General features: G+C 40.6%; 2 protein-coding genes across 2 annotated transcripts in view; one reads left to right on the forward strand and one right to left on the reverse strand.

Annotated features, from left to right (window-relative positions):
* Positions 1–8,669, reverse strand: LOC308042482 (ATPase PAAT). Its single transcript, XM_080347929.1, has 6 exons — positions 8,646–8,669; positions 4,646–4,840; positions 3,213–3,285; positions 2,468–2,674; positions 1,217–1,686; positions 1–306 (listed from the first exon to the last, which is right to left on the reverse strand). Exons 2-6 carry the CDS (start codon positions 4,753–4,755, stop codon positions 78–80), a joined length of 1,089 nt encoding a protein of 362 aa, XP_080204055.1. The 5' UTR covers positions 4,756–4,840; positions 8,646–8,669; the 3' UTR covers positions 1–77.
* Positions 7,233–21,742, forward strand: part of LOC308042480 (disintegrin and metalloproteinase domain-containing protein 9-like) — a gene marked incomplete at both ends in the record, with an annotated part of 18,259 nt that continues 3,749 nt past the window's right edge. Inside the window, 16 exons of the mRNA XM_080347922.1 lie at positions 7,233–7,302; positions 9,994–10,091; positions 11,258–11,334; positions 11,889–11,967; positions 12,908–12,984; positions 14,515–14,731; positions 15,209–15,274; positions 15,359–15,430; positions 16,094–16,266; positions 16,919–17,003; positions 18,036–18,157; positions 19,017–19,188; positions 19,800–19,889; positions 20,692–20,887; positions 21,000–21,105; positions 21,309–21,483. Of these exons, the coding sequence (XP_080204048.1) occupies positions 7,233–7,302; positions 9,994–10,091; positions 11,258–11,334; positions 11,889–11,967; positions 12,908–12,984; positions 14,515–14,731; positions 15,209–15,274; positions 15,359–15,430; positions 16,094–16,266; positions 16,919–17,003; positions 18,036–18,157; positions 19,017–19,188; positions 19,800–19,889; positions 20,692–20,887; positions 21,000–21,105; positions 21,309–21,483 (1,875 nt within the window). The remainder of the gene's footprint in view (positions 7,303–9,993; positions 10,092–11,257; positions 11,335–11,888; positions 11,968–12,907; positions 12,985–14,514; positions 14,732–15,208; positions 15,275–15,358; positions 15,431–16,093; positions 16,267–16,918; positions 17,004–18,035; positions 18,158–19,016; positions 19,189–19,799; positions 19,890–20,691; positions 20,888–20,999; positions 21,106–21,308; positions 21,484–21,742) is intronic.

Here is a 21,742-nt window from a genome sequence, read left to right on the forward strand (position 1 = left end):
AACTCCATAAATACTAAGCTTTGTAAAGTATAATTGCCCTTGAAGTACTTACACTGAAGTCCTATATGCATATACATCTATCTCTCCCCATTAGAAAACCCTTCGTTAGAATCATAGTGTGCTTGTGAAATTTTGTTTGGCTTTGAGTTCTGAACCAAGTCCATTAAGAGAACCATTTTATTATCTATATGTGTCTGAAGAGCCTGGATCTGGCGATCAATATAGTCCATTAGTTTTCTCTCCATCAGATCCATATTTTTTGAGATGATCTTTTCCAAATAGGAGCAAATAGGCTGTTGTTCTACTCTGTGAAAAGAGCAAATATAAGAATAAGTTTAATCCACTTCTAATGACAAGGGGCATGATAGAGACTTGGACACTTGAACTTCTTTTAAATGTAAAGCCTCATTTATTAGACAATAAGCTTTGGAAGGTATTAGGTCTTCAGCACTAGTGAAATACCTTGCTTGTCACATTTGCAATCTAGGGTATATAGTAATTTTTCAACCTTATTTTTTCAAAGGCTCAATCACACATTAGGCAATTTAGTTATGTAAAACAAAATCCACACAACTCAACAGTATACACTGAGTTCAAATCCTTCCCACCTAAAGTGTTTCAAGAGTTATACAAGCTATGCAATTCTTTCAAAACACTGCACTTTCCCAGGAGCTGGAGATATTCAGGCTTTATTAGAATCCCAATTCCTACATCTCACCATTTCCACTGTTCCTCAAGCATCAAACTGGGTGCACTGCTACTACCACAACGTAAATGCCAAGAAACGAGGAGGGACAGGAAAGATCAGTGGGATGAGATGAACTAAGTACAGCAGAAAGATCGTGGCATACACTGTGAAAAACTGGAGCTAAGAATTTAGGAGTCAAAATGAAAATTTAGATGAGAAAGACAAACTCTATGTATATGAAATTGCAGAAAGACTACACTTTTGTTTGAAATCATAAAAGGTGAAGTGGAGGCAAAAGACAAACGGTTTAGTAACAACAAATGGTATGATTTCTTCTGAAAAAACTCTTATATTCAAGCAGCTCATCTGGAAAACTGATTTTAATCACGTTCATCGCCACACAGCCTTACACGTATTTTAAGACTCGCTATTGTTGTTCATGAGAATAAAACACATTATGTATTTTATTTTTTAAAACTTGTGAATAAATACACCACTAATTTAATAAGCGTAGCAAACTTTACTTACCCGTCACACTGAATGCCTTCCTCTTTAGTCACCACATTTTTACCAAAACGCCTATCGCCATCTTTTAGCCGAAGTTGATTGACCTGACTACACAAGTTCTGAAGAAAAGGAAGAAGAACCTGTGGATTGGCTACACTTGGGGTTTCGCTCCCTTGTTGCTGCGTATGCAAAGATCCCATGGCTTTAAAATAACTTCTGAGGTCAACTGTGTTTTGCTGGGTAGTAAGTCTTTCAGAATCAGAAGTATTCTCTCCTTCAGGTACCTGTGTGTTCAGATCATCACCAGTTTTTAAGTCTTCATAGGCCGTTTCACTTGTTAAATGGTTTTTACCAAGCAAAGGTTCACTGGCTGGTTGATCTGGTGATGGCCAAAGAGCTGCACTGCGCAACCCATCTACTGCGAGGTCACCTCCAAAGTCTGAGTTTTTCCCAAAGATCCATTTCAGTTTGTCTCCAAAAGGTAAACTGTTCTGATGGGATGAAAAACAACACGATTAATATTTAAGTATTCAAACACACTAGAAATTATATAACGATAGGTACTTTATAACTCGTAATAATTACAGCATTCTACTAGTGTGATGGAAAGATTTTAAAGCAGTTGTGAATTGTACTCTTAGGAAAAAGCACAGGAAAAGATTTTCCCTGTACGTATTATCTGTTAATTATCTTGTCAGTCTTTAAGTCACAAAACAGATTTACAGATGTCATTTTTACCACGCTGTGCCCAAGGACTGAGAATTATTAACATCAGATGGATTCAGGATTCTGCTTAAATAGCCTGAAGTAGGCAGGATTAGGATCCAAATCAAACAAATGCTCTGCAAGAGCACATTCTCTTTAGTTGAAGGCGACGTGCTTTTAGTGACAAGAAAGGGGACAAACCAGCCCACCTACCTACACCCCAAACATTACAGGGAATGTACCCACTACTGACACGCAGCGACAAGGGACACCAACAAAAGGAGGGGCAGGGTGGCAGTGAAGTTTGAAACGTTGATGATACAGAGCTCTTAACTCTGCACTTGGTGTATGCACAGCGATTCCTGAAGCTTTATTCATTGCACTCCTTATTTAAGCTTGGCAAGAGCTAAACCACGATTAAACGAGCAAAAAGTCAGGGTTAAAAATTAAAAATAATTTTTAAAAAAATCTTTTTCACCAAATCACTTGGGAACACATTTAACTACTACAGCAGGTAAGGTCACAGAGCAGCACTACCTACATTTAAGGAGAAGCACCAGGACTTACTTTCTGCTGACATCGGACCATGTCCATGAGCTGCTGAGCACCAGGAGACAACTTGGACCCCATGGATTCCATTATCGTTTGCACTCTGTCTAGATCTATGCTCGAGCCTAGTGACGGAAAATCAGTTGCTAGTTTTGCAGACACTGTTTTCACTTGTACAACTATTTTACTGATGAGCACTCTTTGTTTCTCACCAATGGAGAGCAGCTATTGCAAGAAGGAAGAAAAATATTTTGGTTAGGAAAGAAAAGTAGTTTCGTGTTTTATTTGTATGTATGGGACAAGGGAAAAACAACGCCAAATGCTTTTCCAGGGAAATTAAGCTGATTTCTCCTTGCTATTACTCCTCAGAAAATTCTGATGGGAACAGAGGTGAACAACCCAAAGATACATCAGGCCTTAAGAGCAGTGACCATACAGACTTCCATAAGGTTATTTAACCCCATCAGAGTTAACGGTTCTAATTGATTACTTGCAGTTTATCTGCTTTATGAAGGTGTTTTTTCTCTAGGAGGTTATTCTTTTTCTCATATAAATATTAAGCCTCCTTAAAAAGAAAACGGCGATACAAATTTAAAAGGAGAACGCTGCCAGCAAGACAAAGCGCCCATCATCTAACACATTTTTAACGGATTATATGAAGTGACAAAGTGTATAAAAACAATAGTTTGACTAAGAGCAAAGCAATTTAGTCAACTAAGTGATTAAAAAGACAAAAATAAAACAGTTATGTTAAACTCCCTACCTTAATACTACAGGAGGTTGCAGGGCATTCGAACTTAAGGTACTTGTTGTATAAAGTAACCTTGTCAGTTTCCCTGAAAAAATAAATAAACAAGCTAAGACATCACTATAAGTACTTTTTTCTTTAGTAGAAATATACTATATCGGTAAATATTTACATAAAAACCAAGTCTGACTGGAACACATTTCTAATGTGGTATAGCAGTTTCAATGCATATATCCAACTTGTACTGAATCTTACTAGACACATATATACAAAAGGATTTGTATGCATATGTACATTACCTACTAGAGAAGCTTTTGAGGCTCAGTATGTTACACACCTTCCCTGAGGCTCTGAGTCGGTTGTTTCTATTTAGCTAATTAAGCAGCAGATGTGCCATGTAGTGACTTAAAACCAAAAAAGACATTGCTTTAGGGCCCCTGAAAAAGCACAGATGGAAGGGGAAAACAAATCTTTTAATTTCTCTCTTGCTCTTTAAGTGTGAGATGACTATATATCAAAGAAACAAGATGTTTTGGTAAAGATCACCTCAGAGAGATCTGCTGAAGAGACAAGCAGATCTGTTGGCTAAAAAGATTAAACGATAGAGGAGAGTTGCACCTGTCCTAACTCCCTCTGTAGTCTTACACAACAAAATTTCAGAATGGCACTTCACAATTTACTGAATTAAACGTTTCACTAATTACAAAAGAAGAAATAGTAACTATTAGCATAATCGCAGACTTATATCTTTATCAAAGAGGCAGCACTTGTGCGAGCCACCAGCAGCTGTGAGGAGCACACCAGGGTTGGAACCAGAGTCACACAATCTTTTCAGCTGGAAGAGACCCTCAGGATCATCAAGTCCAACCATGGAGTTCTCCCAGGACCGCGGTGCCTGTCCCCATTCACCTGTTTTGCACAGACCTCCAGGAAAGCCCAAGCTGGGTGGTTTACATGGTGCAGATATCAGGGGTTTACCAGGAGCAGCACCTCAGATACAGACAGGGAATGATGGGCTGAGAGTTGGGGTGTTCAGACTGGAGAAGAGAAGCCCCAGGAAGACCTCATTGTGGCCTTTCCATACTTAAAGGGAGTGATAAGAAGGATGGGGATGGACTTTTTAGCAGGGCCTGTTGTGATAGGACAAGGGGTGATGGTTTTAAACTGAAAGTGGAGAGATTCAGACTGGACATGAGGAAGAAATGTTTTACACGGAGGGTGGTGAGAGCCTGGCCCAGGTTGCCCAGAGAGGTGGTGGATGAACCATCCCTGGAGACATCCCAGGCCAGGCTGGATGGGGCTCTGAGCAGCCTGAGATGGTGAAGATGTCCCTGCTCAGGGCAGGGGGGGCACTGGGTGAGCTTTGATGGTCCCTTCCCACCCAAACCATCCTGTGATCCACCGACAGCGACGGGCCAGCCGGTGTTCGGGTCCCGGAGCAAACTCACCCCGGGGCGCAGGCGGTGCCCAGGCTCTGTCCCCGGCCGGTCCCGCAGTACTCCTCGCCCACGTACACCTCCATGTTCCGCGCCTCGCTCAGGACACCCACGCACACCATCTCGCCGGGGGGCCGGCACTCCAGCTGCAGCACGCAGGGCTCCTCGCCGCCGCCCGCCCGCCGCTCCACCACCACGGCCTCGCTGCTGCGGGGGAAGCGCCACGGCCGCGTTACCCCGCCGGGCCCGCTCCCGCCGCGCCGCCCGCACAGCCCCAGCGCGGCCCCCCGCACACCGCCCGCCCGCCCGCAGCCGCCCGAGCCGAACCGAACCCTCCGCCGCCGCTCACCTGGCGTCTCCCCGCAGGCAGAGCGCCCGGGCCAGCCCGTGGGGCGGCGCGCAGGGCCAGGAGCACCGCACGGACACACCGCACGGCTCCCCCGGGTCAGCGGCCGCCACCTCCTCCGCCGAGCGGCCGCTCGCCATCGCGACACCGCCGGGACGGCGCCGCCAGCCCGCAGCGGCGGCCGCCGGGGAAAGCGCCTGCGCAAGGCGGCGGGAACGGAGCTCTGCGCATGGGCGGCTGGGGCGGCGCCCCGGAGAGCGGCGGCGGGGCCCCGGGGAGGGGCTGCTCGCAGGGCCGGTCGGTGGCTCAATACGGGCGTCCCGCTGCTCGGAGCCGGCCCGCCAGGGTCTGCCCCACCGGGGCCCCCAGGGCTGGGGAGAGTCCCTCGCCCTCCCGCGGGGAGCAAGGGCTGACACGGGGGGCGGTCTGGTGGAAATAACACCCGCAGTGGGGGCAAATCTTAGAATCGTTTTGCTTGGAAAAGATGCTTAAGGTCATATTTTCACATTATCAAACGACATTTACCAGTAGGGAGCATGTAAGGAGAAAATTTGTGTCTAATGACTCCTGGCCAGTAGCTCAGAAATGGAATGTCAGCTCGGTGTTATCCCTCCTGGGACAAGGGGGCTCAGCAGCAGTGATCTCCATCGGAGAATCACACAATCATTTTGGGTGGGAAAGACCTTTAAGATCATCGAGTCCAACCATTAACCCAGCTCTGGCACTAAACCATGTCCCTGAAAACCTCGTCTAAACGCCTTTTAAACCCCTCCAGGGCAGCCTGTTCCAATGCCCAACAGCCCTTTCCCAGAATAAATTGTTCCCAATATCCAATCTAAACCTCTCCCGGCACAACTTGAGGTCATTTCCTCTCCTCCTGTCACTTGTTACCTGGGAGCAGAGACCAACCCCCTCCATGCTCTAAGCTCCTTTCAGGCAGTTCAGAGCTCAGAAGGTCTCCCCTCAGCTCCTGTTCTCCAGCTGAACCCCCAGGTCCTTCAGCCACCCCTCATAATGCCAATATTAGTCTTTTTTCTAATAAAACAAAGCTCTCTTGGAGAGATGGAAAAGCCTCAAAAGCCTGTCAGCACTACGGAACTTGATAAAACAGCAAAATGTGGAGCAACGCAATTCTCTGGCTTGCACGGAGAGAGACTATAAATAAAAGATGGAGTTCATTTAATTTTCAGTAGGATCCCAGCTTCTGGACTCAGGGGAAGCTGCTCCTGACACCGCGGTACAGACATAAACCAGGGAACACAGATATCGAGTTCTTGGTGCTCGGATGAGGGGCATTATTTAGGTCTGTGAAAATAGAGAGATGGACTTGGACAGGCTTTGTATAAGCTAATATTGCAAATGTAGTTGGCATCTCTGCTCTTTGTCACAGAAGCTGTTGTTTTATGCAATTTACTAGCAATGGAAAAAATGGATTTGCTTTGTTTCAATTAGTGAATGAATTAAAGTTAATTAATGTAAATGTTGTAGCACGAAAACTGTCTCAGTCTCCTTTTTGAGTTTCTAAATGTGCTTGAGACTTCTGAAATGCATTGCAAATGCATCCACTTTTAGAAGTGTTTATTTTCCGCTTTGGGTGACAACAAGGTGCACGATGCCTCAGAAGATTATTTGATCCTGTAAGACCGATGAGCTGCACAAAATTAACGCCTTTTAGTGAGAAGAATGATCTTTAACATAGAAGAGACTCAGTAAAATCCCTGTTTTGGGGATTTCCATGTGTTTGCGGGATTTCCCTGTGTTCATATGCATTGTATTTTTTAAAGTAGAGATGAAAATATTGAAACTAAGAAGCTGACATTTGAGAGAGTAGATTGGTTTGTACTGGAGTTTTTTACTGAGCTGACAATAGCTGGAATAAACCTCCTAAACAACGTATCTATCAGTAGCAATATTTTGAGTTTCTAATCTCCTATGATCTCACTGTGGTATCAAAGTCCTTCAGAACAAACCAGTTTGATCCCGGCAGGGGTTGGTGCCCTTTCTCCAATCAGCATTTCAGAGTGTGCTGCTTTGTATTTGCCTTAAGCTGTCTAACCAGTTTGTGGGTTTTTTTCGCAAGCCTAATGGATTAGATTTTCCTTCCCATTTCCTTAGCAGAGATGCGGTATCGGGGAGCTTTTTCTGTTGTTTACCTTCCGAGCAGGCAGTTCTCGTTCTTCTAGTTCTGCAGCCGAGAGCCGGGTACACAGTGTCTGCTTGGATACTGTCGTAGTTTCTCCGGGAAATCTAATCATGTTAAAACACAGCCTGGTTTTGTTCACTTTTGGACTCACTTTAACTGGGAAACCTTTTTGGATAAAAGGTAAGCTTTCCGTTTTTGTTACATATTCAGGAAGTTTCTGTACTCTCCGGTCCTGACTGTAATGACTCTCAAATCGAGTCACGGCTCTCCCCAGGTATTAGCCTATTAGCTGACTTGTTAATTGAGAAAATCCTCTTCAAGAAAAACATGTCTGGAAAAGATTATATGTTGAAGCTTTTTATAGTTGAGCTTTTTGTGTGGTTTTTTTTTTCCCCAGGATGTAGTAGGTACATAAATACATCATCTTCCATACAGGACACTGGTTGTGACAACTGCAGTTATTGTCACTCTCATCAACGGTAAAGCCTGGAGAGAAAGATTTTGATCTTCAGTAACATGAAGGAAGTTCCTACAGTTTTGGTTTAGTTCTTCATTAACTCATTTCCATTTATGATTTGGCTTCTGATTTTAGATGTAGATACGACACCCGAAACATTTCTTAGCAAGTGATATTTTTATGCCTTGCATTAAAAGTTTCCTGCTTTCAGGTGGCAGAATTTAAATTATTAGAACTGCATTTCCACGGTTAGTTCAACATACACTTAATTCATGAAACAGAATGGATGCTGTGATTTAGATAACAAAACTATTGCAAATTAAGAGCAAAGTCAGAAGTAAATATTGAGTGCCGATATTCTTTGCAGAGCTGGTTGCTAATAGCACCTTCCACATTTTGGTTGCAATGGTAGACCTTAATGATAAACGTGTGCTGCCTGCATCTGGCTTTTAAAAATCCTGATGTTATCTAATAGGTAGAGATCATCATTACACTGAAGAATCCTCCTCCTTGCTTTGAATGGATGATCCTCTGGCTTCTTTGCAATGATGAATGAAACATGGGAGGCTGAGGGTGACTTTGTGCAACGATAACTGAGAAGAAATCTCTTTGTTTCCTTATAAAAGAAAAATTAACATTTTTGTTATTAAAGCCCATGTTATTGTTTATTCTGTAACCTGTTTAAAAGCAATGGTTGTGTCTCTGTTGACTGAAGTGAATACTCTCAAACCAGACTGATGAGCAGACAAGACAAGTTGTTTCAGGGGAGGTTTACGTTGGATATTAGGAAAAAATTCTTCCCAGAAAGGGTTGTCAGGCATTGGAACAGGCTGCCCATGGCAGTGCTGGAGTCACCATCCCTGGAAGGGTTTAAAAGGAGTTTAGATGAGGTTCTTAGGGACGTGGTTTAGTGCTAGAGCTTGGTTATGGTTGGACTCAATGATCCTGAGGGTCTCTTCCAACTGAAATAATTCTATGATTCTAAGACAAAGAGAGATGAATCCAAGTTCACACAATTTTTTTAAATGTCACTGGAGGTTGTTTTCATCTTTATATAACTGTTTACCTGAAACGAGATACTCAGCAGACTTCTTATCTTTAGCTTCCTGCATTAGCGTGATGCTCTGGAGATAATTCTGATATAATGGAAAAGGCTATAAAGCTTTTCAGAGGTTTGATTGTCACTGGAACAAACAGAATGCAGCGTTAGGCAATGGCAGGGGCAGCGTGGTGAACCAAGATGATACAGGCAGCAGGTGGCAGAATTATATCCAGAGGACAACCGTTAGTATTCCTCACTCAGGGCAATGCGGGGAGGAACAGGAATAAAGGGATTTAAATGGAAGGAAAGGGCCAAAGGGGGAGTTGATTTAATCAAGAAAAGGACAGAAGTAGAGACAGGAGCAATAGGGAGAAGATGAGCAAGTGCAGGATCTAACAGCAGCTGGAAGGCAAGACCACAGCAAATGGCGCTGTAACCAGTAAAAAACATTCCCCAGGGTATTTAGGGACTGAATTTATTCTCCTGGAAATACAATATTCTCCTGTCTGGCAAGTTCTGAAACATCCTGGCAAAGCTGGATCAAAGGATTTGTACTACATGCCCATCAGGCAGCCCTAGAGAGCCTTGCTGTAGATTTACAGATCAGCACCAACTAAGTGATTTCACAAAACCTGAAGGAAATTAATTCTATGTGAGATGTTAGCATGGCCAGCTACTTCAGAAATTACTGCGAGGGGGCAGATGGGTGGACTGAAAAGGTACCTGCATACATTTTCTGTGGTACATCAAGTTAAAAGTGTAAGTCATGGAAGAAAACATGTTCAAAAATGATAGACGAAGTTACAAAATCAATCATCCAGGTGAGACTATAGGAGAATTAAGATTGTGTTGATAGCTTTTCTTTGCATGCTCCAATAGTCCCCAGCTTTAACCTGAAGTTACTTTTTTTAAAAATCAGTTTGTAACTAAGACTAAGAGTCAAAGCCAAGATTTGGACACCCAGTTTAGGAAAAGTTTTCCTTGAATGTGCAGGTTGTTTTGGGGGGTGTAGTCATTAACCTTGATTATGGTCAAAACAGCATTTCTGCACATTGAAAACATACCTATATACAGAAAGTAAATACATGAGGCCATATCTATTTAGTTTAAACAGTGAGAAATGAAAACTAAGTTGGCTATGAATGAAAACATTGATTTATGTGACTTTTCCCAGCATAATGCAGCAACTCTGGCAGAGACAGAACAGACCGAACTGAGCATGGGCAGCACTGGTCCCGTACTGGGGAAATTGCTCGTTCTCCATTTATGGCCGGATCGGACGGGACTTTTGGCAATGAGCACGGGGCAGATGCCAACAAAATGTCTCACTTATCCTTTCCAATTCTTTAGAAATTCCAAACTTTATTTTTAGGTGCATCTTCTGAACAGACATCCAGACTTTCTACATTGGAAATAGTTATTCCTCGAGGTCTGATGGGCAGAGAGAAACATCACTCATTTTCTCATGAGGTTTGTTATTCTATCTGAATTTTTCTTCTGATGTTGCTGTTTTTCACAATACCGTCCTATATTACAGACACACACAATGTATGGTATATATAGAATATTTTTGTGAAGGAATGTGCACTATCTCTTCAGATTCTTAAGTGTTTTCAACTAGTTCAGAGTGAATTTGTTCCCACGAAGGTCTCTGATTTCACTCTAAGTGAATGCCTTTCAAACTTCTACTCCTGGTAACAGCTTTGTAAGTGGGGAGGAACATGAATAATTCCATTTCCTCTGAGTCAGATTAGATGTTGAACTTGACCTTTAACATCCATGCTGTGTATGTTCTTTTGCTCATTGTACTTGGTCACATAAAGGGCTGATGCTCGCTTTGTAGAAATGGTCCGGCAGAGTCGCACAGGTTAAATGGATGAGTTAAAAGAAAAACACCTGAGTCTTAATTCTTGAGTTCTGAGGTAACTTTGCATTGTTCCAGATACCGAGTTCCATTAGTGAAGTAACTGCTGATGAAATAGCATTAGTCATCTGTGTGCAAACCGATTAAGGAAGGGAGAATCTGTGAGTCGTTCATCCGGCTGCTGCTCATTTACCTAAGGAGGGTCACGAAACACGACGTGGGAGTTGGGCACAGGGTGGGTACGTGGGTTGTGCCCTTCTTGGAGAACCGAGTCCAGCCACCTTCATCCCAACTGCATCTGCCTCCCCTCCACCAGCATCCCAGGACCATCTGTTCCTGAGCCTAGAGAATATAGCATGGTAGTCTAGGTCTAACTTTACTAGGTTTAGCTTTACTAACACTTCTATTTTGTCCTTTTAATACCACAAATTTTATATTTCCATTCTTTCTGTGGACTTCATATCTTCTACATTCCCTCTACAAATCTCCAATGGCAGATACATTTAAATTCTCATGTACTTTGTGTACTTTTTTGTTGTCTTCTATATTAAAATTTACAGCTTAGTTGAATTTAAACTTTCCATAGGAAAGAACGTCGAGTGTGTTGCGGAGACTTTAAAAGGCATGAGGGTTAGGATTGTGTGTTTTGTAAATCTGGTTAATACTGAAGACACACACACTAGTTGGACTTCTCTTGTCAAAGAAAACATGGAACTGACAGAACCAAGTAGAAAATCACCTAATTAAGTGGTATCTTTTGTTCTGTTTTCAGGAGCATTCAGATGACAATCTCTCTTACTCGATTAAAACCAGAAATGGAACGTACCTCCTCAAACTGAAGGAAAATAAGTATGTGGTAGCGTGTTCTAAGAAATCATTCTGTCTTGGGATTTAGGTGCATAGAGCATGAAAACAATCAGAAGAAACTATTTAAATGGCAGATTATAGTAATTACACAATGACTGTTATGTAGTATTTCTGTTATGGTACTAGCTGGCAAATAGAAGGGAATAATATTTTTTATAATTGTGCAGAAAATTGATTATTTTTTTATTAGCACCACAGGATAATAGAGTTCAGTCCCTTATGGAAAATTAGAATTCAGCTCAACAGGGGGAGGGTTGTTAGCCTTGTATTTAGTGTTGTTCCTCATTCCTGAGCATGTAATAGTCCAGGCCATGATATAACAGCATCTGGTCAGGCCCTACTCTACAGATATTTTAGTCAAAATATTTTAAAGTAACTTATTTTCCAAAAAATGCAGCTCATTTTTTAGGTATTTTGTTTCATATCTGTGGATTTTAATAACAGAATTTTAACTGAATGTAGTACTTACTAGCATTCCTGACTTATGTCTTGCTTTCTAGACTTTTAACAGAGCAGTAGTTTATTTTTGTTTCCAGAAAGCTTGTTAGCGAAGACTTTACACTATATACCTATGGGAAAAATGGGAAACTGGAGGCAACACAATCAAAAAACAAGGTATCATACACAATAAAATTGCCCTTTTGTTTCGGAGTTTCCTCAAACTAGGGAAGCCAAGCTTTATGAATTGAAGCTGTACTAACAATTTGATAGAACTGAGGATGACAAGGATGCGTATGCAAATAAATGTGTTACCAAAGCAAAAGTGAACACACAACCATTAATTCTGAGTGTGTTCATATGTCTATAACAGGACAATGAAAACTGGTTGCATTTTTGGCAGCAGAGAGGAAAATGCTAGTGATGCACATCAAGTATCTACAGAAAAATATATATTTGCTGGAAAAGAGGCTTTTGTGGATTTTCACATTTGTAGCATTTGTGTTTAACTGTTACCACTGATAAAACACAGGAGGTTCCGTGTCTGATGAGGGAGTTGGCTCTTTATGGTGACACAGCATCACTGTTTTCCAAGGTGTGAAAGGAGATGCCAGGAGATTATGCCAAGGCTGAATTTGAGCTACCTGATTAGGTCACCTTTGCATACTATGCAATTAACAGTACACTGGCAGCACCAAAACTCCGTAGTTTTTAGGTCCTGTTTCAAACAAGCCTTATAAATACTTTTGAATTTAATTTCAACTTTCAACTGCATGTGAGATTAGTGAGATTTAATGGGGTGTTTAGTGCGTGGGAGATGTTCTCAGATCAACCCTTGTGAGGAGTCTTTAAGAACAGGACAAGCAATGTAGATGAAAAGATTTTGCTAAAATATGGTGATGGGTTAAACTAAAAAGCTGGTTGTTTTCTAGAACCAAGGGACCAAATGCTATTGCAGGTACTCGTGTCAATATTTTACGCTGGGATTACTTTCAGAATAGGGAACTCTAGCCAGCCTTAATGTCATGCAAATAAAAAGGCCCGTCAGAAAATAAGTTTGCATTTGAAGCAACAGCCTTTTTTTTGTCATTAATTATGTGGTTTTATTGCATTTCAGACACACTGTTATTACCACGGCACTGTTGAAGGAATTGCTGGCTCGATGCTTGCTCTGAGCACATGCGGTGGCCTTAGGTATTATATCTTGCTTTTTACTTCATTGTGCGGTAGCAAAGTAAAAACCAGTTGCTGTTCATCATACAGCTGGAGATAAAACACCATCTTATCTTGCATTTTTTTATATATTTTACCTTTTGATGAAGCTGAAACTCTTTAGGTGTCTTATAGCTTCCCTCAACTACCACTTTTTTCCCCTTTTCCAAAATCCCTTCACAGAAAAAGATAAAATGAGAGAGCATGATCTAAATACAGGTGGAACACAGGCCTCTATTACTTGATGCAAATGTCTCGACCAGAGGTACCTTTGTAGAAGAAACGCTGATGAAGCTCCAGCGAACAATTCTGTCTTAGGAATGGGCACGTTTCTAAAGAGAAAATTCTGTGGAAAAAGTTTTGACCCAATTTGAAACAATTGTATGTGTTTCAAATACAAGAAAATTATATTTATTTGAGAAACATAAAGGAGCCAGATTAAAGCATAAAAGATCGTGGTGTTCTCCCCATTGAATCAGTCCATGTGAGCTGGCAAAATGACACAGACGGCAAATTGCACAGATATTTAGAATGTGCATGGAGCGTGTCCACGCTCCCCTGTGTTCGCTGAGCTTGGCTCTTCAGCTGGATTTTGGATATACTCATTGGTTGTAGTAGCCTTGTTCGGTCTGATCTCTTTTTGACAAGCAGTAAGAGGCAACTGTGATAAAGTTCACCCACATCTTTCATGTACAGTGTCTCAGTGAGATGCTACTCAGAATAAACAATGACATTTTCTAGCATTCCTTTAAATTAAGAATGAAATGCTCAACATGCTGGTATTTCAGGTAACGCTAGATCTCACTAAGCAGAACAAATATTTCCTTTAGGCTATTCTGTAAACTGATGCAGACTCAAATCCTTTGGTTACCTTGAACTCACATTTTTGAGGGTTTTCTTTCGCAAGATATTAACTAGAGAATTCTGTTTCTAAATAGAGTTTTGAGATTCTGGAGAACAAGATAATAGCTTCAGAAAGATTCTGGTACAGCCTGTGGGCATGTGCCAGGTCTTTCTGAGCCATGGACAAACGCAAAATTGTTATAACCAGCTACACTCAGCAGTGCAAAACTGCTGTTGCACTCATAAAGACACTGGTGATTGCTTTTAGCCGCTCTTTCTGTCTTAAAAGCTATCTTTTTATAAAGTGCTGGGTTACTTTAACTGCATGGGGCTAGGAGTGAGACTAGAGACAAGGCCTAAAATAAACCCTTTGCTCTGTACCCACAGTCCAGACTCATGTAGTAACAATTTGGCTTTCCTGCTAATTGTTTCAGAAAGCCCACACTTGTGTACTATCGAGTGTTTTAAGCAAGTTCTGCTTTGTCTTTTGAGATCCTGTTGGGCATTTGAACTTATTCCCTACACTATGATAAACTAAGATGATGATTTATTTCAGCATAGTGATACAGACAATTATAGTTTTTAAGTATTCAGCTGCCATTCATTTATCTATGCATAACTGCGAGGGAAAAAGATGGGGAATAATTTTCATTCTTTTACAATAATTAGAGGAATTCTCAACATCGGTGGCAAATGGTATGGAATGGAGCCGCTCAACGCATCCAGCACATTTGAACACGTGTTTTACCAGTTAGAAGATATGCAGGATATCCCCTTCCAATGCGATGTGCTGAACGGCAGCCTTCATCATGAGATGTTTGTGCAGCAGCCTGCGAAATACGCATTTTTATCCAACAGTACCTCTATCAGCAAAAAGCTTTTGAGGGTAAATACCTTTGTTTCTCGAGTCCAAGCCTTCTCCTCAGTCTGTTCCAGCAGCCAAGGGTGTCCAGAGCTCTTGCTTTGGTTTGGAGCCATTGCAGTTGGGTTTGGCCTAGCAGGTGACTTTCTTGTTGCCTTCATATTCCTGGACCCCAAAACTGCTCAGGAAATCCTGAAACAGAACAGCACAAAGGGAATTTAATGCAATCCTTTAGCAGAAGAGCAGAGCTCTGCCCCAGACAGGTGTGGGTATGATGTGAGAGGCATGAAGCTGCCACTCAGCTCGTGCATCCCAGTGTCTGAGCAGAGTGAATTACTGACGTGCAGGTATTTATGTGGAGATCTAAGGCAAAGTGACTTTTGAGGCCACGTTAAAAATGCATCATTGCTTTAAAAATACATGAAATGAAAACAGTAAGATAAGCAAAAAAACCTTGAATTCATTAATTAATGTTAACTTACGGTGTTTTCTAATTTGCAGAAGAAGCGAGCTGTCCTGCCGCAGAAAAGCTATGTGGAATTATTTGTCGTTGTGGATCACAACAGGGTAATTATATCATCCAATGCTAAATACATTTTATTACTTCATGAATATTTTTTTTCTCTGACATTCTCATGTGTTATTTTACAGTTTTTGCAGAAGAAATCTGATCCTTCTGCGGTGCAAAAGGAAACAGTTGAGCTGATTAATTACGTTGATGGGGTAGGTCAGAGAAATTGCCCAGATTTAGTAGTTCCTACTTTATCGTAGTTTTCAAAAGAACAGCTAATGCAGTTGTGAAACTATTTGGAAGCTCTGCCACGATTTGTAACACATTTAAGTCACATCACGAAGAGATGTGCAAGCAGAGGGAGAGATGCAAGTGTTTTTATACCATTTCTGTGTGCTCCCAGATTTTGACCATTCCAGGAATGTGAGGTCTCCATCATGTTTTAGATTTCCAAGAGGAGTATTTCTCACATTTGTTAGTATTTTATTGAGCAAACTGTCAGCGCTGTGAACAATTCCATAAGCTCTCTAATCATCTTTTCTCAGTTCTTCCTCTAAACAATTAGCAAAGGACATAAATGAACATGGTCTTTCCAACTTCTGCAACTGGAAGAAATGTTTAGGTACCTTCGTGAAGTAGATTGCCTTCAGTCATATATTCCTTCCTTATTTAGTTTTATATTATAGATACTTTTATTTATTTTATAATTTATAAGTATTTTAGCTTATAAATACAAATATTTTATATTTAGCTTCAAAGAAACTGACATTATATCCCAGTCACTATGTTCAGTGTATTGCTTGTTCAGTAGTAGTGATGTAATCTTCCATAATTCAGTTGAAACAGCCTAATTATTATTATGGGGTTTTTTTCAGATGTATAGAGCACTAAACATCCAGATTGTTTTGGTTGGATTAGAGATCTGGACAGATAGAAACCACATATCTGTAATGGATGGTTCAGCTGGAGATGTACTGGGTAGATTCGTTTCTTGGAGACAGAAAGAGCTTCTTAAACGATCGAGAAATGATGTTGGCCATCTCATTGTGTAAGTTCTCATTCAGTGGAGAAACCAGCCACACTGCCAGTTGTTGTTAATGTATATAATTTGGGGGTTGTATATGAATGAGTATATAACTGGATTAAAATTCATTGAGCTTCCAAACTGTTTTAACCTGGAAAAATGACAAGAAACTGTCGTTAATTCTTCACAGTTCATCAATTCTAGGTGGCTGTAGGTAGCTCTGCTTAAGCAGGGGGGTGGACCAGCTGACCTGCAGAGGTCCCTTCCAACCTCAAGCATTCTGTGATTCTGTGAACTCAGCAGCACTGCCACAGCAGATTAGGTGATTGATCATTATTTTCAACCTATATTATCCAGATATTCATTATTAATTACAGTGAAGCCCTGATATGGTGATCAATTTCTTCTTGACATCAAGAAGCCCAAATTTGTTTGCAGTATTTGTTGCAAACACATCAGTGCCTTTTAGCAGAAATCATGAACTTCCAGCACCTCTGGATACTGTTATGTTATATTATATATTATATATTATATTTGTTCTATAATACTGGCCTTTGGCACCCCTGATTTACATGAATATCGGAGGAATTTTCCTTGTAAATTTACGTTCCTTCAAAGAATGGGATATATTGAGTCATTCTTCAGAAATACCACCTTCAAACTGCTTTTGTTGCAGAGGGAGAAGCACTTATGGTGGATCCATTGGAATGGCTTTTGTGGGAACCGTCTGCTCACAAGTCCAGGGAGGCTCCATCAGCACTGTAAGTACATCGTGTTGTGGTTAACAGAAGAAACTAACCCAGGAGATACTAAAAGATCAGAGAAGTGCTGCTGGTGGGACAAAGAGGTCCCTGAGCAATGGAAGGCTTTCCCCTCAGCATTTACAAACCCCAGAGCTGTAGATGTTGCTATTGCCAGAGGTTGCTTCCATAGATGTACCTTCCAGAACATCCTAATAAAGAATGTGCTCTTTGTTGACCTATTTGGCCAATTCACCCCAGTCTTGGAGACCAGACATTGAGTCATATGGTTTCTTTAATGAGGTTTCTTATGTAAAGACTTGCGCATATTTTTATACTTATATATATTTTAAAAAGGCATTTCCCCATTTCTCTTCTCATCACTTCCAGCCCACTTGGCTGATCTAGTCCTGAAATCATTTTCTGATCACCTTTTGTAATTCATCTAACTCAAGGTCACATAAGAAAATCCCATCCTCCTATCATTAAAGTTCATAACCACCATGTTTTGGGGATGGGAATGCAGCTACAAAATGATGTGTAGTGTTTAACTCCTTACATGGGTAGAAAGTAAACATAAGGCACCATATTCTCAAGTGTCTGGAATTCCCCACAACAAGGCTGACAATGGTCAAAAATTTTAAATTGGGCAAAATTAGTAAGAAACTATTTTTTTCTCCACCTTTGGGGCAGAATCAGTATCTCCAGAAATTCCTGTTGTCACAATATCAATGTGGACAAGCTCAGAAGCAGATTCTATTCTTTAATAGTACATTTGGTATTGAAGACTCCATTGAAATCAGTGTCATGACTGATTAACCATGTTATTATTCAGAAGATTTTCTTAATAGAAGGAATACAAAGAGTGGCAGAATCTGGCCCTACCTGAACATAAAAAGTGACAAACTGTCCTTGCTGCTTTCACTTCGCAATACAATTTAGTGTTCTGCTTTCACAGCCTCTGAGAGCTTTGTGGCTTGAATAAATCAGTAGGTAGAAACACAGTTTTTCTTTAGTTTCACCATTTTTTTTAACATTGATTCTCTCTATTAGTTGAATCATAACAATATGTTACGTCACGCTACAGTAGTTGCACACGAACTGGGGCACAATCTCGGACTGAAACACGACGATAACAGGTGTCCTGCATCCTATATTATGCACAGCACAGACAAGTAAGATTTCCAGTTATTTTATCTTAATAACTGTTATTTCTCTGCAGCAACTATGCCTTATACATAGTGAAACTCCCATGAATCTTGAAGGACTTTTATGAATGGGGAGTTGTTTGAAAAGTTTAATCAAAGAGGTGAATTCACTGGCTTAGATCTTGACATAATTTTAATTTATTTGAAATGCTATCTGTTTTCCAATCTAGTCATTCTTTATTTGTAGAATTCCTCAAAATATATCTGGATTTTTTTTTAATGGTAAGTGTGTTGCTGTCGGTTTTAACCTGCTGAGGATGCTTTACATATACTCACTGTTTTGTGCAAACGTGCATCCTTCATATAGATTGTGTTAACAGTTAACTTAAAGAAAACCTCTTGGTCCATGTTTATCTCAGTTCATTGGTTCTTTGGCTTCCCCTTAAGAGAAAAATATGATATTATTTTATCTACCCACATTTGTATTACTAAATCAGAGTAATTGAACATTGGACAAAACTACTATAAGAAGATGCATTCCTGAGTTTTTAGGGATTCCAAGTTAAGGTGAATGGCTTTGTGGAAAGTATTTTTAATTGACCATTTGTAGCCTAGGTACAGACAAGAAATTTCTATGTCCTGTTTTATACAGGACACCAGAAAGGATAATCTGATGGAAAGTACATGCATTTATGTTATCCATAGCATTTTTAACTTCTAGTACTGTACTCTGATGCAAAATAAAGTAAAAATTATGTATCTCATGATCTTCAAGTGTTATGGAACATGATATTCATAATACATCAATGATATTTTAAGGGCTTAAGTTGTATTTTTTCCTGTAAGTAAAATATTTATAGTAAAAAAATAATATCATGCTTTCCAGTGGATCCAGGAATTTCAGCACCTGCAGTGCTGATGATTTTGAGAACTTTATTCTAAATGGACAAGGAAACTGCCTTAGAAATCCTCCCAAAACAAGTCATGTTTACAAAGAACCTGTCTGCGGTAATAATGTGGTCGATAACAATGAAGAATGTGACTGTGGCAAACCGCAGGTAATGAATGAAATTCAACTGGATACTGTTATGTTACATATTATATTTGTTCTATAATTCTGGCCTTTGGTATCCCTGATTTGCATTAATATCTGAGGAATTTTCCTTGTAAATTTACATTCCTTCAAAGAATGGGATATATTGAGTCATTCTTCAGAAAATAAGTGTGTCTCAAAAAGGACACCAATAAATCAAAAGGCTGTCAGCAAACCCTGGTTCCATTGTCTAGGCCTTCTCTAAGTCATGAAAACATACAAACATTTCTCTACATCATACTGCTAGTTTAGTGGGAAAATAAGATGGGGTAAGGGTGATAAGTGTTATTTAAAATCCAAAGCGTTCTGCTTCTTTTAGTGTCCATTTAAAGTGTAAAGCTGTCCTAAACCCCCGTGTCACAACATATCAAAACAGATGACTTTCTGATGACTTGTGAAAAATTCAGCCAAACCAGATGCTGGTTTTTGTTAGAGCAGAAGGATGTCAGCCTCAGAACCTGCAAGAGACAATGTGTTTGAAGTTTGGCTTGTCCATGCACTTGGTTCGATGATGTACTTCCCTAGCTATATATTGAGGTAAAAAATATTAGTTCCTTGTCCATGGCTGTTCCCCAGGAATGTACCAACCCTTGTTGTGATGCTGCAACCTGCAAACTCACACCTGGATCGCAGTGCGCTCAAGGACTGTGCTGCAAAAATTGCAAGGTAGGTTATGTTTTATTAAGCTAAGTTGATACGAATTACTAGTATTTTTTAATGTTTGAAAAGAGCTATCACAGCACTCTTATTTTCACATTATCAAATGACATTCACCAGTAGAGAGCATGTAAGGAGAAAATTTGTGTCTAATGACTCCTGGCCAGTAGCTCAGAAATGGAATGTCAGCTCGGTGTTATCCCTCCTGGGACACAGGAGCAAGGGGAGCTCAGCAGTAGTGATCTCCATCGGAGATCATTTTGGGTGGAAAAGACCTTTAAGATCACAGAGTCCAACCATTAACCCAACTCTGGCACTAAACCATGTCCCTGAGAACCTCGTCTAAACGCCTTTTAAACCCCTCCAGGGATGGCGACTCCACCACTGCCTTGGGCAGCCTGTTCCAATGCCTGACAACCCTTTGGGGAAGAAATTGTTCCCAATATCCAATCTAAACCTCCCCTGGCACAACTTGAGGCCATTTCCTCTTGTCCTATCGCTTGTTACTTGGGAGAAGAGACCAACCCCCTCCATGCTCCAAGCTCCTATCAGGCAGTTCAGAGATCAGAAGGTCTCCCCTCAGCTCCTGTTCTCCAGCTGAACCCCCCAGGTCCCTCAGCCACCCCTCATAACACCACTATTAGCTACACCATATGAAACTGAGGGAAGTTTGGGATACTTGTTACGTATTGATGTGAAAAAACATTTTTGTCTTCTTAAAATCACAAAAGGTTCCCAGTAGTCATTGTTTCACATTGGAACTTCCTGTGTTGCAAAATAAAAGTAGAGTGGTATTTCTCTCTGGTTCTAGTTTAAAGTGGCAGGAACAGAGTGCAGATCAAAAATGAATCTCTGTGATCTACCTGAATACTGCAACGGCAGCAACGCCTACTGCCCAGAGGATGTTTATGTCATGAACGGTTACCCATGTGACAACATGAGGGCATATTGCTACTACGGAGTGTGCCAGAGTTTTGATTCACAATGCGAAGCTATATATGGAAAAGGTAGGATTATAATTTAATGTAAAAGGACTTACAGTCTCCTAACAGACGTTTCCAATTTTTCTTTCTCATGTTTTTAACACAGGCTTACTAAGATTCACTGTTTTTCGTACAGGGGCACGAAAAGCACCCGATGTGTGCTTTGAGAAAGCGAATATTAAAGGAGATAGATTTGGAAACTGTGGAATGAGAGGTGGAGTGTACAAGAAATGTCCTGTTCAGTAAGTCACCAGCAAATAAAAGCTAAACCTAAAATCTTCAATGTAAAACATACATTCAGTTACAAACTCTTAGAGAATGAGATTTGAAATAATCATTCCTTGAAGTGCAAGCTAAAAAGTTTGACTGGATGGTGTATTTGCACCAATATTAGGGGTTTTTTTTTCCGTTTACCTTGTTTCTGAGTGTCATTCATTCGATACAGGCACAGTCTGTGTGGCAAGCTCCAGTGCACGTCTGTCAGTCTTCAAAATCTTCCTGCTTGGAGCGTTGTCAATAACGCATCTGGGGTTCTGTGCTGGTCTTCTGACTTTGACTTAGGATCAGATGTCCCTGATCCTGCTCAAGTTCACGATGGAACGGCCTGTGGAGAAAAGAAGGTAAGATGAATCACGGCAGCATTACAGAATATATTTCACCAAGTGGGAAGTTAACTTCCAAAAGCATTACATAGTTCTCTTGTTTGTATGCCATATTATATAATGGCATATATTATATAATAAAACAATCTGTTTTTTCAGATATACACACAAAACCAATTAATTAGCTCTTTAAAAATCATAATGCTACAAATCAGTGAACTGTGCTATTAGTTATTCACATTATTCCATCAAAATGCATCCACAGATTTAAGAAAAT

This window comes from Nesoenas mayeri, assembly GCF_963082525.1.
Source record: "Nesoenas mayeri genome assembly, chromosome: 7".
Classification (NCBI taxonomy): domain Eukaryota; kingdom Metazoa; phylum Chordata; class Aves; order Columbiformes; family Columbidae; genus Nesoenas; species Nesoenas mayeri.